At 41.3% G+C, this 19,401-nt stretch overlaps 2 protein-coding genes and 1 long non-coding RNA gene across 3 annotated transcripts in view; all 3 read right to left on the reverse strand.

The window, feature by feature from the left end:
• Window positions 1-8,332, reverse strand: part of LOC138910658 (uncharacterized) — a 32,263-nt gene extending 23,931 nt beyond the window's left edge. The window contains exon 1 of the long non-coding RNA XR_011415805.1: window positions 8,017-8,332. This is a non-coding gene — a long non-coding RNA (uncharacterized lncRNA). The remainder of the gene's footprint in view (window positions 1-8,016) is intronic.
• Window positions 8,333-15,043: 6,711 nt separating this feature from the next.
• On the reverse strand, window positions 15,044-15,505 carry LOC138910098 (uncharacterized). The gene has a single exon (XM_070201322.1). The coding sequence runs from the start codon at window positions 15,503-15,505 to the stop codon at window positions 15,044-15,046; it is 462 nt and encodes a 153-aa protein (XP_070057423.1).
• A 2,412-nt stretch (window positions 15,506-17,917) lies between these two features.
• Window positions 17,918-18,613, reverse strand: LOC138910099 (uncharacterized). The gene has a single exon (XM_070201323.1). The coding sequence runs from the start codon at window positions 18,611-18,613 to the stop codon at window positions 17,918-17,920; it is 696 nt and encodes a 231-aa protein (XP_070057424.1).
• Between the last annotated feature and the right edge of the window lie 788 nt (window positions 18,614-19,401).

The following is a 19,401-nucleotide window of genomic DNA, read 5'->3' on the forward strand; positions in this document are numbered from 1 at the left end:
CTAGATTAGTAACTGTTATTATAAGAAAACTCGGCCAAAGGCAGGAAACGATCCCACTGACCTCCAAAGTCAATCACACATGCCCTGAGCCTATCCTCCAAAATCTAAATTGTCCGCTCTGACTGCCCGTCGGTCTGCGGATGGAAGGCTGTGCTGAGCTCTACACGGGTCCCCAACTCACTCTATACTGCTCTCTAGAAATGTGAAATAAACTGAGGGCCTCTATCTGATATAATAGAAATTGGCACACCGTGCAACCGAACTATCTCCTGAATATAAATCTGGGCCAACCTCTCTAAAATATACGTAGTCATAACTGGAATAAAATGTGCCGACTTGGTCAACCTGTCAACAATCACCCAAACTGCATCAAACTTCCTCAAAGTCCGCGGCAACCCAACTACAAAGTCTATAGTAATTCGTTCCCATTTCCACTCTAGTATAGTCATCTGCTGAAGTAGGCCACCTGGCCTCTGGTGCTCATATTTAACTTGCTAGCAATTTAGACACCCTAGCTACATACTCAACTATGTCCTTTTTCATTCGTCGCCGCCAATAATGCTGCCTCAAGTCACGATACATCTTAGTAGCATCTGGATGAATAGAATACCGAGAACTGTGTGCCTCCTCCAGGATCTTTTTCCTCAGTCCATCCACATTAGGAACACATAGACGATCTTGGAGTCGCAAAACACCATCCGCTCCAATAGTAACTTCCTTGGCACCACCTCGTAGTACCATTTCTTGAAGAACCATCAAGTGTGGATCATCATACTGACGAGCCTTGATCCGTTCAAATAGTGAAGACTGAGCTACAACACATGCAAGAACTCTGCTGGGCTCTGAAATATCCAGCCTCACAAGTCTATTAGCCAAGGACTGAATATCCGAGGCTAATGGCCTTTCCTCTGCTGATATTGAAAGCCAAACTGCCCATACTCTCCGCCTTTCTGCTCAAGGCATCTGCAACCATATTTGCTTTGCCCAGATGATACAGGATGGTAATATCATAATATTTTAGTAACTTTAGCCATCTGCGCTGCCTCAAATTTAGGTCCCTCTGCTTGAACAAATGCTGCAAACTGCGATGATCAGTAAAAACTTCACAAGACACCCCATAAAGATAATGTCTCCAAATCTTAAGGGCGTGAACAATCACAGCTAACTCCAAATCATGTACCGGATAATTCTGCTCGTGGGGCTTCAACTGACGTGAAGCATATGCAATAACTCTCCCTTCCTACATTAATACATAACCCAAACCAACGCGTGAAGCGTTGCAATACACAGTATACATTCCCGAACCAGAAGGTAACACTAACACTGGTGCTATAGTCAATGATGTCTTGAGCTTCTGAAAGCTTGACTCACAATCATCAGAACATCGGAACTGAACAACCTTCTGGGTTAATTTGGTCAAAGGTGCTGCAATAGATGAAAAACCTTCCACGAATCGACGATAGTAACCTGCTAAACCCAGAAAACTCCTGATCTTAGTCGCCGAAGTGGGACGATGCCAATTCTGAACTGCCTCAATCTTTTTGGGATCAACTTTAATACCCTCGCCCGATACAATATGTCCCAAAAATGCTACAGACTCAAGCCAAAACTCACATTTAGAAAACTTAGCATATAGCTTTTGTTCCCGCAATGTCTGAAGCACTACTCTCATATGTTGCTCATACTCTTCCTTACTGCGCGAGTAGATCAAAATTTCATCAATGAAGACAATGAAAAATGAATCGATATATGGCCTGAATACCCTGTTCATCAGATCCATAAACGCTGTCAGGGCATTAGTTAAACCGAAAGACATTACTAGAAACACATAATGACCATATCTAATACAGAAAGCAGTTTTTGGAACATCCGAATCTCGAATATTCAACTGATGATACCCCGGCCTCAAGTCGATTTTAGAGAACCCCTTAGCACCATGTAACTGGTCAAATAGATCATCAATACACGGCAACGGGTACCTATTCTTAATAGTAACTTTGTTCAATTGGCGATAATCAATACACATTCGCTTGGTGCCATCTCTCTTCTTCATAAATAATACTGGTGCACCCCAAGGCGATACACCCGGTCTGAAGAACCCTTTGGCTAGTAACTCCTCAAGCTAATCTTTCAACTCTTTCAATTCTTTCGGAGCCATGCGATACGGTGGAATAGATATAGGCTGAGTATCTAGAGCCAAGTCAATACAGAAATCAATATCACGATCAGGTGGCATACCTGGAAGATCTGAAGGAAATACATTGAAGAACTCCCGAACTATAGGTACTAAATCAATAGCCAGAGTCTCTGCAGTAGTATCCTGAACATAGGCTAGATAAGACAAACAACCCTTCTCAACCATGTGTTGAGCCTTTATAAAAGAAATAACCCGATTAAATGAACTAACCGACGAACCCTTCCACTCCAGCCTAGGAAAAGATGGAATAGCCAAGGTAACAGCTTTGGCATGACAATCTAGAATAGCACAATATGGAGATAATCAGTCCATACCCAAAATAATTTCAAAATCGGTCATCTCAAGTAATAAGAGATCTTCTCTAGTTTCATAACCACTGAATGTAATAATACAAGACTGGTATATCCGCTTCACAATAACAGAATCGCCTATATGAGTGGACACATAAACAGGAGTACTCAAGGACTCACGAGAAACACCCAGGAATGGAGCAAATAGAGATGACACGTATGAATACGTGGATCCTGGATCAAATAATACTGAGGCATCTTTGCCGCAAATAGAAATAATACCTGTAATTACAGCATCTAAGGCCTCTGCATCTGGTCTAGCTGGAAAAGCATAGAACCGAGCTGGAGCACCAACTGGTTGGCCTCCGCCTAGCTGACCTCCACTTCTAGGACGGCCCCTACCTACCTGTCTTCCATCTCTTGGTGGTCGTACTACTGGTGGAGCAACTGGTCCGGTAAGCATAGGCTGCTGACCCTGCTGCACTGGTCTACCCCAAAGCCTTGGGCAAAACCTCCGCATGTGACTAGGATCCCTGCACTCGTAACAACTCTTCGGTACAATGAGCTACTGACTAAGAGTCTGGCCCTGGGGACCTGAATACCCATTGGGAGGACCCTGAATAATTGGTGGCCGGTAAGAACTCTCTGGTATAGCACTGAGATAAGGTCACACTGGAGCACCTCGAGGAGGTGGTGGTGCTCAAAATGGGGGTCTACTGGACTGCCCCCTCACGAACTGACCTCTGCCCCCAGACGGAGCACCTCTGAACTCTCCGGAGTACGTGAACTGCTTATCTCTCATAATCTACTCTCGGCTCCGCTGACGCACACCTTTAATCCTCCAGGCTATCTCCACAACTAGCTCAAAAGAAGTACCCATCTCAACATCTCGAGCCATAGTGGCCTGAATTCCAGTATGTAAACCGGTTACAAACCTCCGCACTCTCTCCGCCTCAGTAGGGAGTATCATAAGTGCATGGCGAGATAATTCAAAAAACCTCGCCTTATAATCGGTCACTGATATCTGACCCTGCTAGAGCTACTCAAACTGAAACCGCAACTCTTCCCTCTAGGAGGGTGGAATATACCTATCTAGGAAGATACAGGTGAACCTGTCCCAAGTCATGGGAGGAGAATCTGCTGGTCTGCCAAGAACATAAGACTTCCACCATCTACGGGCTCTGCCCTCTAGCTGAAAAGTAGCAAAGTCTACCCCACGAGACTCTAATATCTTCATGTTGTATAGTCTATCCTTGCACCGACCAATGAAGTCCTGTGGATCCTCATGTCGCTCACCCTCAAAGATAGGAGGATGTAGTCTACTCTATCTGTCCAATAGTTTCTGAGGATCAGCGGCTACAGCTGGCCTGGGCTCAGGTGTAGCTGCTTCCACTGGCTGGGCTCCACCCACGGGTAGTGCACCCTGGGTCTGATATACAGCAGCTTCCTGTCCATGAGCCTGCGCGGTAGGGGTCTGTGCTCCCCCGCCCTCCTGAGATGTGGCTAGGTCTGCCGGAAATAAACCGGCCTGAGTCATATTATCCATGAACCGCAATATACAACCCATGACATCCTGAAATCACGGTGCAAATGTGAAATCCACCGGAGCTGGCTCTGCCACAGGCACCTCACCCTGCTCTTCAATAATGGGATTCTCTGCTGGACCCTCTGGCAGCATAACTGGAACAGTCCTGGGACGTCCTCGCCCTCTACCACGGGCTGGAGCCCTCCCTTGGCCTCGGCCTCTAGCAACTGGGGGAGTAGCTCTTCCCTGGTCTGGAACCTCATTTGAGCATGTTCTCACCATCTGAGATAATAAGAGAAGGATATTTAGAACTACATCAATTGCATGATGGAATATGAAGAAAGGTACTTTCGTAACACCCTATAGCCTCTCGAAGATAAGTACAGACGTCTCCGTACCGATCCCCAAGACTATATTAGATTTGCTCATAACTTGTGAGACCTACGTGAACCTAGTGCTCTAATATCATGTTGGCACGACCCACTTTCACATATAGGTTATGATGGTGCCCAACACTACAGCTAGGCAAGCCAAGTTAATAAATTAAGAATATATTGATAAAATTTAAAACCAAGAAAAATAATAAAATCCAAACTCTACCAATGTGTGTGCCAAGACCTGGTGTCATGAGTGTATGAGCATCTAGTAGATTATACAAAATCTCAAATATTGTCTGAAATAAAATAGACAGAATGAAAAATACAAGGAGAGACACTAGTAGCTGCAAAACGGCTTAGAAAGATAGCTCACCACTATGCCCCTAGATAGTGTGGGTGTAAGACGATAGGTCCCCCACTAGTACTTACCTCAGTTCCTGCACAAAGAGTGCAGCAAGTGTAGTATGAGTACGTAAACAATGTGTACCCAGTAAGTATCAAGCCTAATCTCGAAGTGGTAGAGACGAGATGACCGACTTTGACACTTACTATGGGCCAATAATAATAATGAAAATACAACTCGAATATTTAAATCATCATGATTTATAGAATTTAAAATAATGTATTTAATCAGCGAAAATAATCAAATTCCTTCAAATGCAAAAATCCTCAGTATATTAATTAAATTTCTTCAGTTCAAATAATTTCCAATTTATCAATTAAATATCATTTACAGGAATAATAATTAATTCCTTAACAAGCAAGAATAATAATTCATTAAATTCCAAAGATTTTTCAATTTATCAATTAGCTTCGCAAGCTGAGATAACTATTAAAGTATTGTATAATTATTATTATTAAGCATAATTTCTGCCGAGGACGTATGACCCGATCCAGAGTGCCGTGTACACTGCCGAGGGACGTGCGACGCGATCCATAGATGCATCTATCCTGCCGAGGCGTTCGGCCCGCTCCACAAGAAAGGAGGACATTTTCTTATGTGCCTTCGGAAGGAGAGTATATTTATTATAAGATAAATTCAGGAGGAAGAATAATTTCTTTAATCAATTAATTAATTTAACCAGAACATCAAGCATATGAGGTTTCTATCCTTTAATATCTTTATCTAACAATTCACAATATATTCATATATAGCAATTAATATTAATTTAATAAAGAATACAGTTTACACAAGTAATTTATGCTTTGAGTCCTAAACTACCCGGACTTTAGCATTAATAGTAGCTACGCACGGACTCTTGTTACCTCGTGTATACGTAGCCCCCTCAATTAGCAATAATTATTCAATTTAATCCCAATGGAGTAATTTCCACCTCACAAGATTAGACAAAAGACTTACATTGTCTCAAAGTCCACTTTCCGATTATCGCGTCGCGTACAATTCTCGATTCAATGCCGAAAAATCCGAAACTATCCAAAAGTTATATAAAATAATTAATATATGTTCAATAATTCGAAATTCATCTATTAAATAAATTTCTCTATCCAAAATGGTAAAACTCCTAAAATTCACCGCGGCCCCATGTGCCCGGATTCTAGAAATTTTCAAATGAAAACGTTACCCATAATCTCAAGAACTCAAATATATAATTTATATATAATTCCATAACAATTTTCGTGGTTAAAATCTCATTTTTAAAATAATCTAGGGTTGTCACCTAAACCCTTGATTACTAAGATTTACTAGTTATAATTTACTTATAATCTACATATTTAACTCAAGGGGTGTAGAATTAACTTACCTTCAAATTGCTAGTTGAAACCCCCCTCTCAAAAGCTCCGAAATTGCCCAAATATGGAGAGAAAACGGGCAAAAATGGTGAATTCCCGTTCTTTTAAGCTTTCTGCCAAACAGGTCTTTCGCATATGCGGAGGTTGGAACGCACCTGCGGCTTTCGCACCTGCGAAAAATCCTCGTAGGTGCGAGTTTCACTCGCCTAGGCCAAGGTCGCATCTGCGTACCCTTCCTCGCACCTGCGCGTTCGCAGGTAAGTAAAATCTCTGCATCTGCGGTCGATTGCCCCTTCCTTTTTCTGCTTCTGCGAAGAAATCTCGCATATGTGAGTACCGTGCCTGCGAGCTTCTGTCGCATCTGCGAATGTCGCACTTGCGACTGGCCAAGCGAGGTGCGATTCTGACAGTAGTTGGGAGCTTCAGTTTTGGCTCCCAACTTCCAACTTGGTCCGAGCCTCGTCTGATTGACACTCGGGGTCCCCGGGACCCCACCCGAACATACCAACAGGTTTGAAATTATAAAAAGGACTCGTTCGAAATCTCGGAACGCGTAAAACAACATCAAATCTAAGAATCATACCCTAAACCAAATTGATTCAAACTTAAAAATTTCAAGTTCTTCAAATTATTTCCATTGCGCCGAAATATACTTAAACTACTCGTAATGACACGAAATTTTGCATGCAAGTCTTAAATCACTATACAGAACTATTCCCAAACTCGGAATTCCAAACGGACTTCAATTACTCAAAATCCTACTCCAAACCAAATTTAAAGAAGTTTAAACCTTCAAATAGTTGATTTTTACTATTAATTGTCAAAACGCTCCCGGGTTATCCAAAACCCGATTCGGACAAACGCCCCAAGTCCAAAATCATCATACAAACCTATTGGAACCGCCAAATCCCGATTCTGAGGTCGTTTTCTCAAAATATTGACCGAAGTCAAGCTTGGCCTTTTAAGGCTAACTTAAGGAACCAAGTGTTCTGATTTCAACCCAAACGCTTCCAAATCCCAAACCAACCATCCCCGCAAGTCAAAAATCTCTAAAAGCACATACGAGAAATTTTATTGTAGGGAACGAGGTTCTAAAAGTTAAAATGACTGATTGGGTCATTACAACGAGTATGCAGATATTAGCACTCAAATATTCAACAAATTCTTTGAATAAAACTGCTCGAAACAAAGCTAAACAAGCCCATCTTTTCATCATCTTCTATTAAAGAAAAGAAACTGCATTACAAGTGTTTGGAAGGTTACCTGAAAAGCATAAATACAGCAGTAACAGTGCCAGAAATTCGGTAATAGAGGGAATAGGAATAGCAATGAAAACAACAGTAGGAAAGGCAGTGCACTCAACAGTGATAAGCAGCCCAGAATTCTTAGTAAAAAAGGTGATTTTTCAAAGGAAAAAATAAGTTCAGAACAAACTTCAAGACTCACCCCTGAGGCTTACAATTTCAGCTTAATAAAGGAAGCTTCAACTAAAAATTTTCTCGCAATTCTCTCCTTTTTTTTTCTTAGTGAGTAGATATTTTTCTTTTTTTCTTTTTGCTCTAAAGATGTATGTTCTTATATATGAGAAACAACCAGGCATTGTATGATTAAAAATCAATCTATTTTGACAGATCTTTCCACAAGATTTGCTCTAAAATTTAAAGGGCAAGACTTTCTAGTTCAATCTTGTCCAAAAGAGAGTATTTCAACCAAAACTTTCTCTTAACTATTCAAAGAAAGATGTTTGTTAAAAAACTATCCAAAAGTTTATATTTTCTTCCCAAACAAATGACTTTTGAGTTTTGTACTCAAAAAGTCTTGAAGCAGTAAATAAAAAACCAAACAAGTACCCTATACTATCAAGTATTCTTTCACTACCTCATTTTTATTAATACAAAACTATTCTACTACTTCAACAAGTGCAAAAACAGAAAATTTAGCATTTCAAACATCAAAAACTAATGCTAAAATAATTAATAAGAGACAAAATAAATTCTTAAAAATAAAAAAATTAAATAAAAAATCAGCCATGAAATAAAAAAGAATAAGATTTTTACCATTTCACAATTCAAGTGGCCGAAACAATGGTGGTATGCCAACCGAGGGTATTCGGGGAGGTCGCCGGATTTTCGGGGTGGAATTAATATCAATAAGTAGGTCTTGGGGAGCTTTATCGGTTGATGTAGGTATTGTGGGGGTGGGGGTGCACGGAACATCAACAATTTGGGCAAAAAGGTGGCTTCAAGGATTTCTTAGATCTAAAATTCGTGGATTTTGGGGGGGGGGGGGGGTTAAGGATTTGGTTTGGAGATATGGAAAGAGGAGGTTGTGGAGATCACTGATCTCGTCTAATTTCACTCCTCAATTCGTGGTTATAAAATGGTCGATGCAATAATAATACCCAACAAAGGTCGGGGTGGAATTTCGCAGGGAGATATAGATATGGGAGTTAGTAGTATATATCGTAGCGTGTGATTTTGTATATCTAAATTTGCACTTCCACCAAATTGGGTTGTTTTAAAGTCTAATTTTAACTATGAAGGCAATTTAAAAAATAAAACTAGAAGATTATTTTTATTGTTTTTCAAATATTGTAAAAGCCTAGGGCTATGACCTTCACCTAAGTGATTGCCTAATGGGTTATAAACTTAAAGCTTATATTATTGGTCGGGGTGTATTATATCCATCAACACTCAAGTACCCACTCAATACCTCTCGGGTTGCCCAATTTGGCGTTTTCATGTCTAAATGGGTATTGAACAAAACGGTTGATAAACAACTCAAGTTGGGTTTTACTATTTCTAGGTTCAACCCTTTAATTGGGATTATCAATCACTCGATTGACCCAATTTCTTATTAGCCAATTTTTCCTAGACTAAATCTTTCTTTCTCAAGTAGAGACCAAGTCAAATAGACATGAACTAATATTTGCAACCATTAATTCATCAAATAAAAGCAAGAACAAGGCTAAATAATAAACACTCAACCATAAACAAGCAATAAATTAAACACCCATTACGTTTACACACTAGGGTTGGGTCACAACCCTAGTGTAAATCTAGCTACTCATGCTCAAAATGGAAGAAATAGAAGAATAAATGCAGATTAAACTCATATTGCTAAATTAAGTTGATAAACTCTATGTTGAAATAGTTCAAAATATGAAAAACTACTAAAAGAAGCAAAGAAAAACAGCTACTGAAATTGCTGATGTCAAAAGTTGACATAAAAAAGTGAAACTCTTCTATTTATACAGGGCTAGAACTTTCAGACAAAAAATACCCTTTCAGAGGTTCTGTGACCGCACAATTCCATGTGCGGTCTGCACTTTTCTTTAGCTTGACGGGATTGAAAATCTGCGGCCGCATAATTCTGAACTGTGGTCGCACTGCACTCTTTCTGCGGTCCGCACAATTGTAAGTGATGCCACATCTTGCTCTTTTGCGGTTCACACACTTCTAATTGTGGCCGCTCATCTCTTCTTCTGCGGCCGCACAATAATTGTGCGGTCTGCACTTTTGGTAGACTTGAAATGCAGGTTCTCTGAACTTTGCTCTTGACCTAGCTTCTGGGGCAGCACAATTCATCTCCGCACTACACTTTGCACCATTCTCTTATGGAAATCCTTTCATCACCTGTGGCCGCAGATGATATTCTGTGGTCCACATTTCTGAGCTTTTGTGACTGTTTTTGTCCTTGAGTTCAGATTACTCCTTCTTGAGTTGGATTTCATCTTTGGAGCTCATCTTCCAATATTCCTGCAATTAAGCACATTTTCTCAGTTTTCGAGAACACAATTAAGCATTTTTGGACTAAAATGAAAGCTAAAAGGCGCTAATAAATAGTCAAAATCCCCACTGATCAACTCCCCCAAACTTAAGCTTTTGCTTGTCCTAAAGAAAATAAAGCAGTTCCCTCCTCCACAAATTAAAAGCCATTCAAGCTAAACAAAGGTGAGTCATTCACATATCAAGGGACCAACAATTACCCACACCACTTATGAATTATCAACAAGGCAACAAGTTAAACTTTTAAGCACAAATAGTTCTAATGTGGCACTTGAGCATCAAGAGTTGACTTTTATTCATCAAGCAAGCTCGCTCTTCTATGTAGGTCATTGTGGATCTCAAACTCCTCCTCCTCTACTCTGTGTTTTCCTATCTCACTTAAGAATATAACACTCAATCCAAAGATTTGTGAAAGGTTCGCTCATCTCTCTCAAAAGAATGTCGCAAGTACGACTTTAAGTACCATGGGCTTGAACCTCATGTAAATCACCACTAATGTAAGCTCACCTAGCTTGAAATCACGTAGGGCTTTTTCGGAATGCAATGGGTGCTTTTGGACTAAGGCTGGATATGCTATGATAGAACGGGTTCATCTTTCCTTAAGCACTCTATTTTCTTTTATTGGCTCATGCTTTGCCAACTCTTTGAGAAATTTTCCTTTCCTTAGGGGAACTAGAGAGACTTAACATCACTCTTTCTTGGTCATTATATTTATTTTCTCCTTCTTTGATTTCTCCATGCTTTGCATCATTACTTTTCTTTGAATCCTTTCAACTCTTCAACTTATTCACTTTCTTTTGCATTTTTCTTTTTGTTCTTTCTTTTTCTTGCCTTTACTTCTCTTTATTTCTTTTCTCTTTTGTGCCTTGATACCTTTTTCAAACTCCTCGTCTCTCTCCCAAACTTACGTGTTTAGCCAATTGTTTCACAAGAGTATTAAGGAAAGCTCGGGAGCCAAGAAAGGGTCACGATAAAACTGGTAAAGGCTTGTAATATGGTTATCAAATGAGAAAGGTTTTAGGCTCAAATGGGTTGACTAGGGATAACAACATTGGTGGGCACTAGAAAATTTCAAGCGGATCAAGGAGAGCCTACAATTACTTCCCAAGCCAAGCCAAACTTCAAATTTTGCCTAGAAACATATTCGGGGCAAGTTCTAGACAATTCGCATGGGTACTTGGACTTGCAAAAACAACATCTCACCTCTCACACAGTTGGATTGTTAAAGAGGATATAGTTGAGGGCCCATAATGACCATATTCAAGATTGAAAATCGCTATGGTTCGACTAAACCACCCGATGATTGCCTAAGTCAACACAAGAGTCAAAAGGTCACTAACTAGAGCTATTTATTTCCAAAAACCTTATTTTTAGCCATAAGGATGTAGTTAAGTGTGTTGGTACCAAGTGAAACATGTTTGACTCTTCGAGCATGACTCAATTAGGTCTTTTTATTCATTATTACTACTATTATTACCTAAACACCAAAAACATACTAAATCCCTTAAGAAGGTTGTCACGCCATCCATCGTTGGGAAGAGTAACCTGGTTCACACAAAAACTACTTTTGGAAAGAACCGTGGTATTAAGAAAACCAAGGGCTTATTATCTACTAAAACATAAAAATAAGCTATTAAAGCAAAAGGAAGACAAACATAAAGATAAAGAAGCTAATAAAGAGAAAAACTATGAAAAGTAAAACGAATATACATAATGAGGGATAAGAGAGAATATATACATAATGAGAAAGAAGAAGAAAATAGTAATAAGTTAATTATAGGCCAAATGTCTCACAATTATTAAAATACAGAATTTGAATCATCAAATTGTCAAAGAAACTCCACCCCCCCCCCCCGAATAAAAATAAGCATTGTCCCAATGCTTAAGAAAATAAGAGTAATAGAAGGGTGAGAGTGAAGAAAACTCCCTATGGCTCTGTGGCCATCTACGTGTCCCCAGAAGTGGCACCGACCTTAGTCTCCAATTGGATCTCATTATCCTCAAGTACGGGAGTGTCTGGGTTGGTGAACATCTGATGTACTGCCTCGACAGTGTCAGCAGCAAGGTCTGGCTCCTCAAACTGGCCAGCTGCTGCAGTAGGTACTGTGGGATCTAGGCCTGGGTGGTGTGGGTCAATAAGCATGTCAAATGGAATATCTCCTGCTGCTGCAAGCTTCGTAACCTGGCTCTGCAGCTCTTCTACTGGCTTCTTAGAGGCTTGTCGCTTTCTCATTTTCTTCACCTTTTTACCCAAATCCTCTATTACGGACCCATGTTGTACAGAGTGGCCATGATAGTGTTCTGATAATCAATGATCTTCTTCAGGGTTTCTTCAACTGTGGGGTGAATCTTGAGCACCGGCATAGATGACTGCGCTGCAACATGACCGGATATGTCAGATAGCTTTGCAGTAGAAGTCTGCATCCAGATATTGAGGCTCGCTAAACTCTGGGAGACACGCAATGCCGATAGCGGAGCAGAAGGAATAAGCACCGACTTCAAAGCCGAGGTGGGAGGCACTGAGGCTGAAGGTGGAGGCATGGCAACTACACTAGAAGATGGCTCTACTGAAGTGGAAATCATATATGTTGACTCTGCAGCTACCACCAAAGGCTAATCATACTGACATACGGTAGTAGTCGGCCGATACTTTCTTTGCCCGAACCTTCGTGTCAAAATCTTTGGGATCTACTCGTGCATACGTAAAGTACTCTGTGAGGGTGTAGAGATACGGGTAGGAAGTATCAGCCTACCTGGCGACCACTGACATGTTGGCCGACATCATGACACCTACATTGATCGGGTACCCGGCCATAATAGAAGTGACTAAAACTGCCCGTGGAATAGAAAAGTTTGTCTCATTCTGGCACGGGTCTAGTATGCTGCATACGAAGGTCCTCCATCCCTTCGCCTCAAAATTTAGGGTGTTCCGCTGAATAGGAACCTCTGCAGTGATCCATGGTAGTGGTGGCCCCGGGGCTGCAAGAAGCTCAGCTTGCCATGGGCAAGCTGTATCACTCATCGCCAGCTTCTCCAAGTACTGTACCAGCTCAACGTCCTCAAACCTCAAGTAGGAGTTCAGTGTGTGCTGGTCGAACCGCACCTTCAGATTTCTCACTTTTGTAACTTTGGTCCCTTTCTTAATATGTGCCACATTGGCATAGAACTCTCAGACCAAATATTCCTTGGGATCCATAATTGACTAGGTGAACCACATCCACCCCTTCCTCTCTCGGAACTGTCTGTCCACGGCTGGATTATACTTGTCAAGATCTTGAAGTAGGAACTTTCGCTCGAGAGTGAGCAATCTCACCGGCCACCAGCCACGGAAGCTGGTAAAGGCAGCTAGACTCATAAAATGATCCTCCCAGACCTCTTTCTTCTTCGACCTCTCAAGGCCGGCAACTATAGTATCACCCCCTCGGCCATCATCTGGAATATCATCAGTAGCAGTTGTTAGTGCCTCAGGGACAGGTGTAGCAGAGGGATCTGAAGCCTAACTTACACTCTACGATCCCTCGGAAGTGCTATGTGAGGAGGAAGGCTCGTATTGGAGTTGATACCTTCCTAGTGGTTGCTATGGCTATGATTAAACAACAGGATGCTCTTGCACTGAGTCGCCCTCCGATGCTTCCCGAGGTGGGGCATATGAACTAGATTTGGAGGGATTGGCTGTCTTCCTCGGCCTGCTATAGATTTCTTGGTGATTATCTTTTGCAGGGCAAGGGGTAAAGTGCTTTGCTTCTGCCTCTGGAAGGTTTACCCCATCCCTTTGAAGTGTCACCACGGCCACGAGATCTAACCAATTTTTGTAACAAGCAACATCAGAAGTCAGTTGTAATTTAATTGCACATAGACAACATATCACATTGTGGAACATGAGTTCAGGGTGGGGAAGTGCGGTCCACACAATCGCAAGTGCGGCCGCAAACTGGGTTGTACGGACCGCACAATTTGGACTTGCGGCATCAGAGAGAGAAATGCGGTCCGCACAATTTTTGAATGCGACCACAAAATTGAAGTGTGGTACGCACATTTCTTATTGCGTCCGCACATTAGATTTTCCAAAAGTGCCAACTCTCTGATGACAGAGATTGGCCTGATCTGCGGACGCACACACTTTTCTGCGGCTGCGGTGGAATTTCTGCGGTCCGCACAATTTCAAGTGCGACCTCAGAATGTACTTGACCAAGGACCCTAGATCTCAACTTTGTGGGCCGCACAATTTCTTGTGCGACTGCAGATTTCTAAACCAACGCTATCAGACTTCTAGGGTTTTCAAGTTTTTACACAAATTCAACATGGTATTAACAATTAAGGAAGCAAATCAATTTACCCAGTCCCCAAAAAGCAATTAGTAGTTAACCCAACATAGATTAACCCCTACATGGTAGTAAAATTGAAATCTATTGATAAATGGCCTAAAACTACCTAACAAATTATAAATTAAACTAAAAGTTAAAAAATTCTATGAGAAATTATCCATACCAGATATGAAGGAGTGCAATTAAATGATCACAGATGTGGATGTAGTGGGGCAGATGATTGAACAGATGATTTCCATGTTTTAGAATTTAGAGTGCTAGGAGAGGGAAAAACTTTGTACAGTTGCCTTAGGCTACAATTTGTACTTGCAGGCAGACTTGGGAAACAAAAGAGGAGTGCGACCGCACAATTCCTTCTACGGTCCGCACTCTATTACCGGGAGGCTCAAAAGCCTTTGTTGATCTGCGGTCCACAAAATTTGTGGTGCGATCGCAGATTTTGACTACGGACCGCATAATTCGAGGTGCAGCTGCAGATTGGCCATTTCTATGATAGACCAAACTTCAGAGAGACCCACACAAGAATTGTGCGACCCGCACAAGAATTGTGCGACCGCAGTTTCCTTCTTCTATAGCATTCAAAATTGTGTCGTCCGCACTTTTTCCACACTTGGCCAATTTTCTGAGAACAGTTCCTGTAAAGCACACTTTTTCCTATGACACACTTCACATCCAGTTAGCACAAAAATAACACATATCTACGAAAGAAGAAAGTAAAAAGAAAAAGGAAACATGGGTTGCCTCCCAAGAAGCGCCTGATTTAATGTCATGGTACAACGCAGATTACCATCACTTCAAATGAATAACTGCCACCACGTGGGCATCATCAGCTTTTCCCAAATAATTCTTCACCTGGTGACCATTGACTTGGAATACCTCATCATTTTTGTTCTTCAAGTCCAATGCACCAAAAGGTGTCACACCCACGATTTCAAAGGGACCACTCCATTTGGATTTCAACTTTCTGGAAAACATCTTCAACCGTGAGTTGAACAACAAAACAAAATCACCCACCTTGAACTCCTTGTTTTGGATATATTTGTCATGAAGGTCCTTCATCCTCTCTTTGTACATGGACGAACTTGCATATGCATGGTACCGGAACTCATCCAATTCATTCAAATGTGCAACCCGCAAGTTAGAGATGGCATTCCAATCAAGATTCAACTTCTTTAAAGCCCACATGGCTTTGTGCTCAAGTTCCACCAGAAGATGACAAGCTTTGCCAAATACCAACTGGTATGGAGACATTCCGATAGGAGTTTTGTAGGAGTCTTATAAGCCCATAGTGCATCATCAAGCTTATTTGACCAATCCATCCGATTAGCATTCACTGTTTTGGACAATATCCTCTTTATCTCCCGGTTGGAGACTTCCACTTGACCGCTAGCCAGAGGATGATAGGGAGTTGTAACTTTATGAGTGACACCATACTTGCTAAGCAAAGTGTCAAATTCCTTGTTGCAAAAATGCGACCCCCCATCACTTATGATCTCCCGCGGAGTACCAAATCTTGTGAAAATATTCATCTTCAAGAACGCCACCACACTCATCGCTTCATTGTTGGGTAGAACAATGACCTCAACCCATTTAGACACATAATCAACTGCGACCAAGATGTAGGTATTTCCACAAGAAATCACAAAAGGACCCATGAAGTTAATACCCCACATATCAAAGATATCAATCTCCAAAATGGTAGTGAGAGGCATTTCATTCTTCTTCGAGATTCCACCGGCCCGTTGGCATTCATCACATCATTTCACCATATCAGTTGCATCTTTGTAGAGAGTGGGCCAATAGAAACCACAACTTAGTACTTTAGAAGACGTTCTTGCTCCGCCATGGTGACCACCATAAGGCGAAGAATGACATGCTTCAAAAATAACATTTTTCTCTTCATTCGGTTCACATGTTCTAATTACCCCATCTGTGCAAATCCGGAAGAGGTAAGGCTCATCCTAATAATAGTCTTGACAATCCCGTTTGAGCTTCTTCCTTTGGTTTGAAGAGAAATCATCCGGGATGATTCCACATATAAGGAAGTTTGCTACATAAGCGAATCATGGAACCTCCTTCATTGAAATAGCCAAGAGTTGCTCATCGGGGAAGGAGTCATTGATTTCAAGGCCATTATGCGGCCTCCCCTCCTCTTCTAAATGAGACAAGTGGTCCACCACTTGATTTTTACTCCCTTTTCGATCTTGGATGTCAATATCAAACTCTTGCAACAATAGCACTCATCTCATCAACCTAGATTTTGAATCTTTCTTCCTCATAAGATAGCGAAGCACCACATGATCTGTATGAACAATAACCTTTGCACCCATTAAGTATGGGCGGAACTTTTCAATTGCAAACACAATGGCAAGAAGATTTTTTTCAGTAACGATGTAATTGACTTGGGCATCGTTCATGGTCTTACTAGCATAGTAGACCGGATGAAAGATCTTGTTAATACGTTTCCCCAAAACTGCTCCAACCGCTACATCACTAGCATCGGACATGAGCTCAAAAGAAATACTCCAATTGGGAGCGGTGATAATGGGAGTAGTTGTCAACTTGAACTTTAGCAATTCAAATGCCCTCATGCAATCGTCATTGAAGTGAAATTTAGCATCTTACTCTAAAATCTTGCACAGAGGGCTCACCACTTTGGAAATTTCCTTTATGAAGCGTCGATAGAACCCCGCGTGACCCAATAAAGTTTTCACGCCTTTCACTGAAGTTTGAGGTAGAATTTTATAAATCACCTCTATCTTTGCCTTGTCGACCTCTATGCCATTCTTTGAAATTTTGTGGCCAAGGATAATGCCTTCCTCGACCATGAAATGGCATTTCTCCCAATTTAGCACCAAGTTCGTTTCTTCACACCATGCCAACACTTTATCCAAATTTGCCAAACAATCATCAATGGAATCCCCGACTACCAAAAATTCATCCATGAAGTCTTCAAGGTAGACTCTACCATATCCGTAAAGATCTCCATCATACACAATTGAAAATTTGTCAGTGCATTGCATAAATCAAATGGCATCCGCTTGAAAGAAAAAGTGTCATAGGGACAAGTGAAAGTTGTTTTCTCTTGATCTTTCGGGGCAATAAGGATTTAATTATAGCCCGAATATCCTTCTAGAAATCAATAGAAAGCTCGACTGGCTAACCTATCAAGCATTTGGTCAAGGAAAGGGAGTGGAAAATGGTCTATCCTTGTGACTTTGTTTAGCTTCCGATAGTCTATACACACTCTCCACCCGGTCACTGTTCTTGTGGGAATCAATTCGTTCTTGTCATTGGTGACCATTGTTATGCCTCCTTTTTCGGGACACATTGCACCGGAGAAGTCCAAGAACTGTTGAAAATAAGGTAGACCACCCCGGCATCCAACCATTTGATAATCTTCTTTTTCACCATGTCTTGCATGGCTTCATTGAGTCTCCTTTGATGTTCAATGAAGGGTTTGGCATCTTCCTCCAATTTAATCTTGTGCATGCAAAATGCGGGGCTTATTCCCTGAATATCCGCCAAAGTACACCCAATAGCTTTCTTCCTCTTGTGGAGCACCGCCAATATGGAGTCAATCGGCACATCAGTTAAACAAGAGGAAAGAATAACCGGTAAAGTAGAACAGAGGCCAAGGAATTCATACCTGAGATGTGGGGGCTATGACTTCAACTCCAAGATCGGCGGCTCTTCAATTGAAGGCTTTGTAGGAGGAGTTTTCATATTCTCAAGATCCAAGGAAAGTTTCCAGGGTACATAGTTGTATGACCCCATTCCTTGCAAAGAATTAACATATTCCATGAAGCCATCCATCTCTTCATCATCAAAATTTAGCAAGACGGTCTCCAACATATCACCCACATCAATCGTGGCACTTGTATCATCAATAATCACATCGATCACCAAGTCCATGAAACAACACACTTTATTGATATTAGGTTGCCTCATAGATTTGCACACGTGGAACACCACCTTCTCATCACCAACCCGAAAAGTGAGTTTTCCGGCTTCCATATCAATAAGAGCCTTCCCCGTGTCAATGAAAGGTCTACCAAGAATAATCGGCACCTCATAGTCCACTTTACAATCAAGAATAACAAAATCCACCGGGAGAATGAACTTCTCCACACGAACCAATACATCTTCAATCACCCTCAATGGTCTCTTCATTGTACGATCTGTCATTTGTAGTCTCATGGATGTGGGTCTTGGTTGCCCAATTCCCAAAGTCTTGAAAACCGAATAGGGAATCAAATTGATACTTTTCCCAAGATCACAAAGAGATTTTGCAAATTCGGCACTTCCAATGGTACAAGGGACTGTGAAAGCACTGGGATCTTCCAATTTATGAGCCATCGAATGCACACTTGCACTTACTTGGTGAGTGACTTTGATGGTTTCAAAATTCATTGACCGATTTTTGTCACCAAATCCTTCATAAACTTTGCATATCCGGGAATTTACTCTAAGGCTTCAACTAATGGAACATTTATTGAGAGACTCTTCATCACATCAATGAACTTTTTTAATTGATTCTCGCCATTTTTATTGGCAAGCCTTTGAGGATATGAAGGAGGTGGCTTAGGAAATGGTGCCTTAGCTTTTTGCACTACCAGTTCCTGTATATCAATCACATGATCCCTAGATGGGTTCACTTCCTCTTGAGTCTCTTCCACCATGTCATCAATATCAATCCGCACTTCATCCACAAGTTTCCTTTGATTTGAGGTGGTTGCATTCCCACCTCTTCCACTTCTTGTAGTAACAGCCATGGCATGCCCCGTATTATTTCCACCCTTTGGGTTCACCACTGTGTCTCTTGGTAGTGCCCTCTTAGGACGAGAATTCAAAGTTTGAGAAATTTGCCCATTTGCACCTTTATGTTACGGATCAATGTATTGTGTAAAGAAAGTTGGGCATCAGAATCAGCATTCTTCTCCATCATTTGCTTGAACATGTTCTCAATACGGCCCATTTCATTGTTGGAAGAACTAGGACCATGGGAAGGATAAGGAGGTGGGTTGCTTGATTGATGATACATCGAGGGACTTTGAAAACCGACCCCCAATTTCCTTGATTGTTATTCCACCCGCCTTGATTGTTTCTACCCCAATTGCCTTGGTTATTATTGTTTTGCCAATTTC

This window comes from Nicotiana tomentosiformis, chromosome 4 (genome assembly GCF_000390325.3).
Source record: "Nicotiana tomentosiformis chromosome 4, ASM39032v3, whole genome shotgun sequence".
In the NCBI taxonomy this organism is placed as follows: Eukaryota; Viridiplantae; Streptophyta; class Magnoliopsida; order Solanales; family Solanaceae; genus Nicotiana; species Nicotiana tomentosiformis.

Coding starts and splice junctions, on each gene's coding strand:
- LOC138910098 (XM_070201322.1), bottom strand. CDS start 15,505: ATGTCTCCATACCAGTTGGTATTTGGCAAAGCTTGTCATCTTCTGGTG.
- LOC138910099 (XM_070201323.1), bottom strand. CDS start 18,613: ATGGCTCATAAATTGGAAGATCCCAGTGCTTTCACAGTCCCTTGTACC.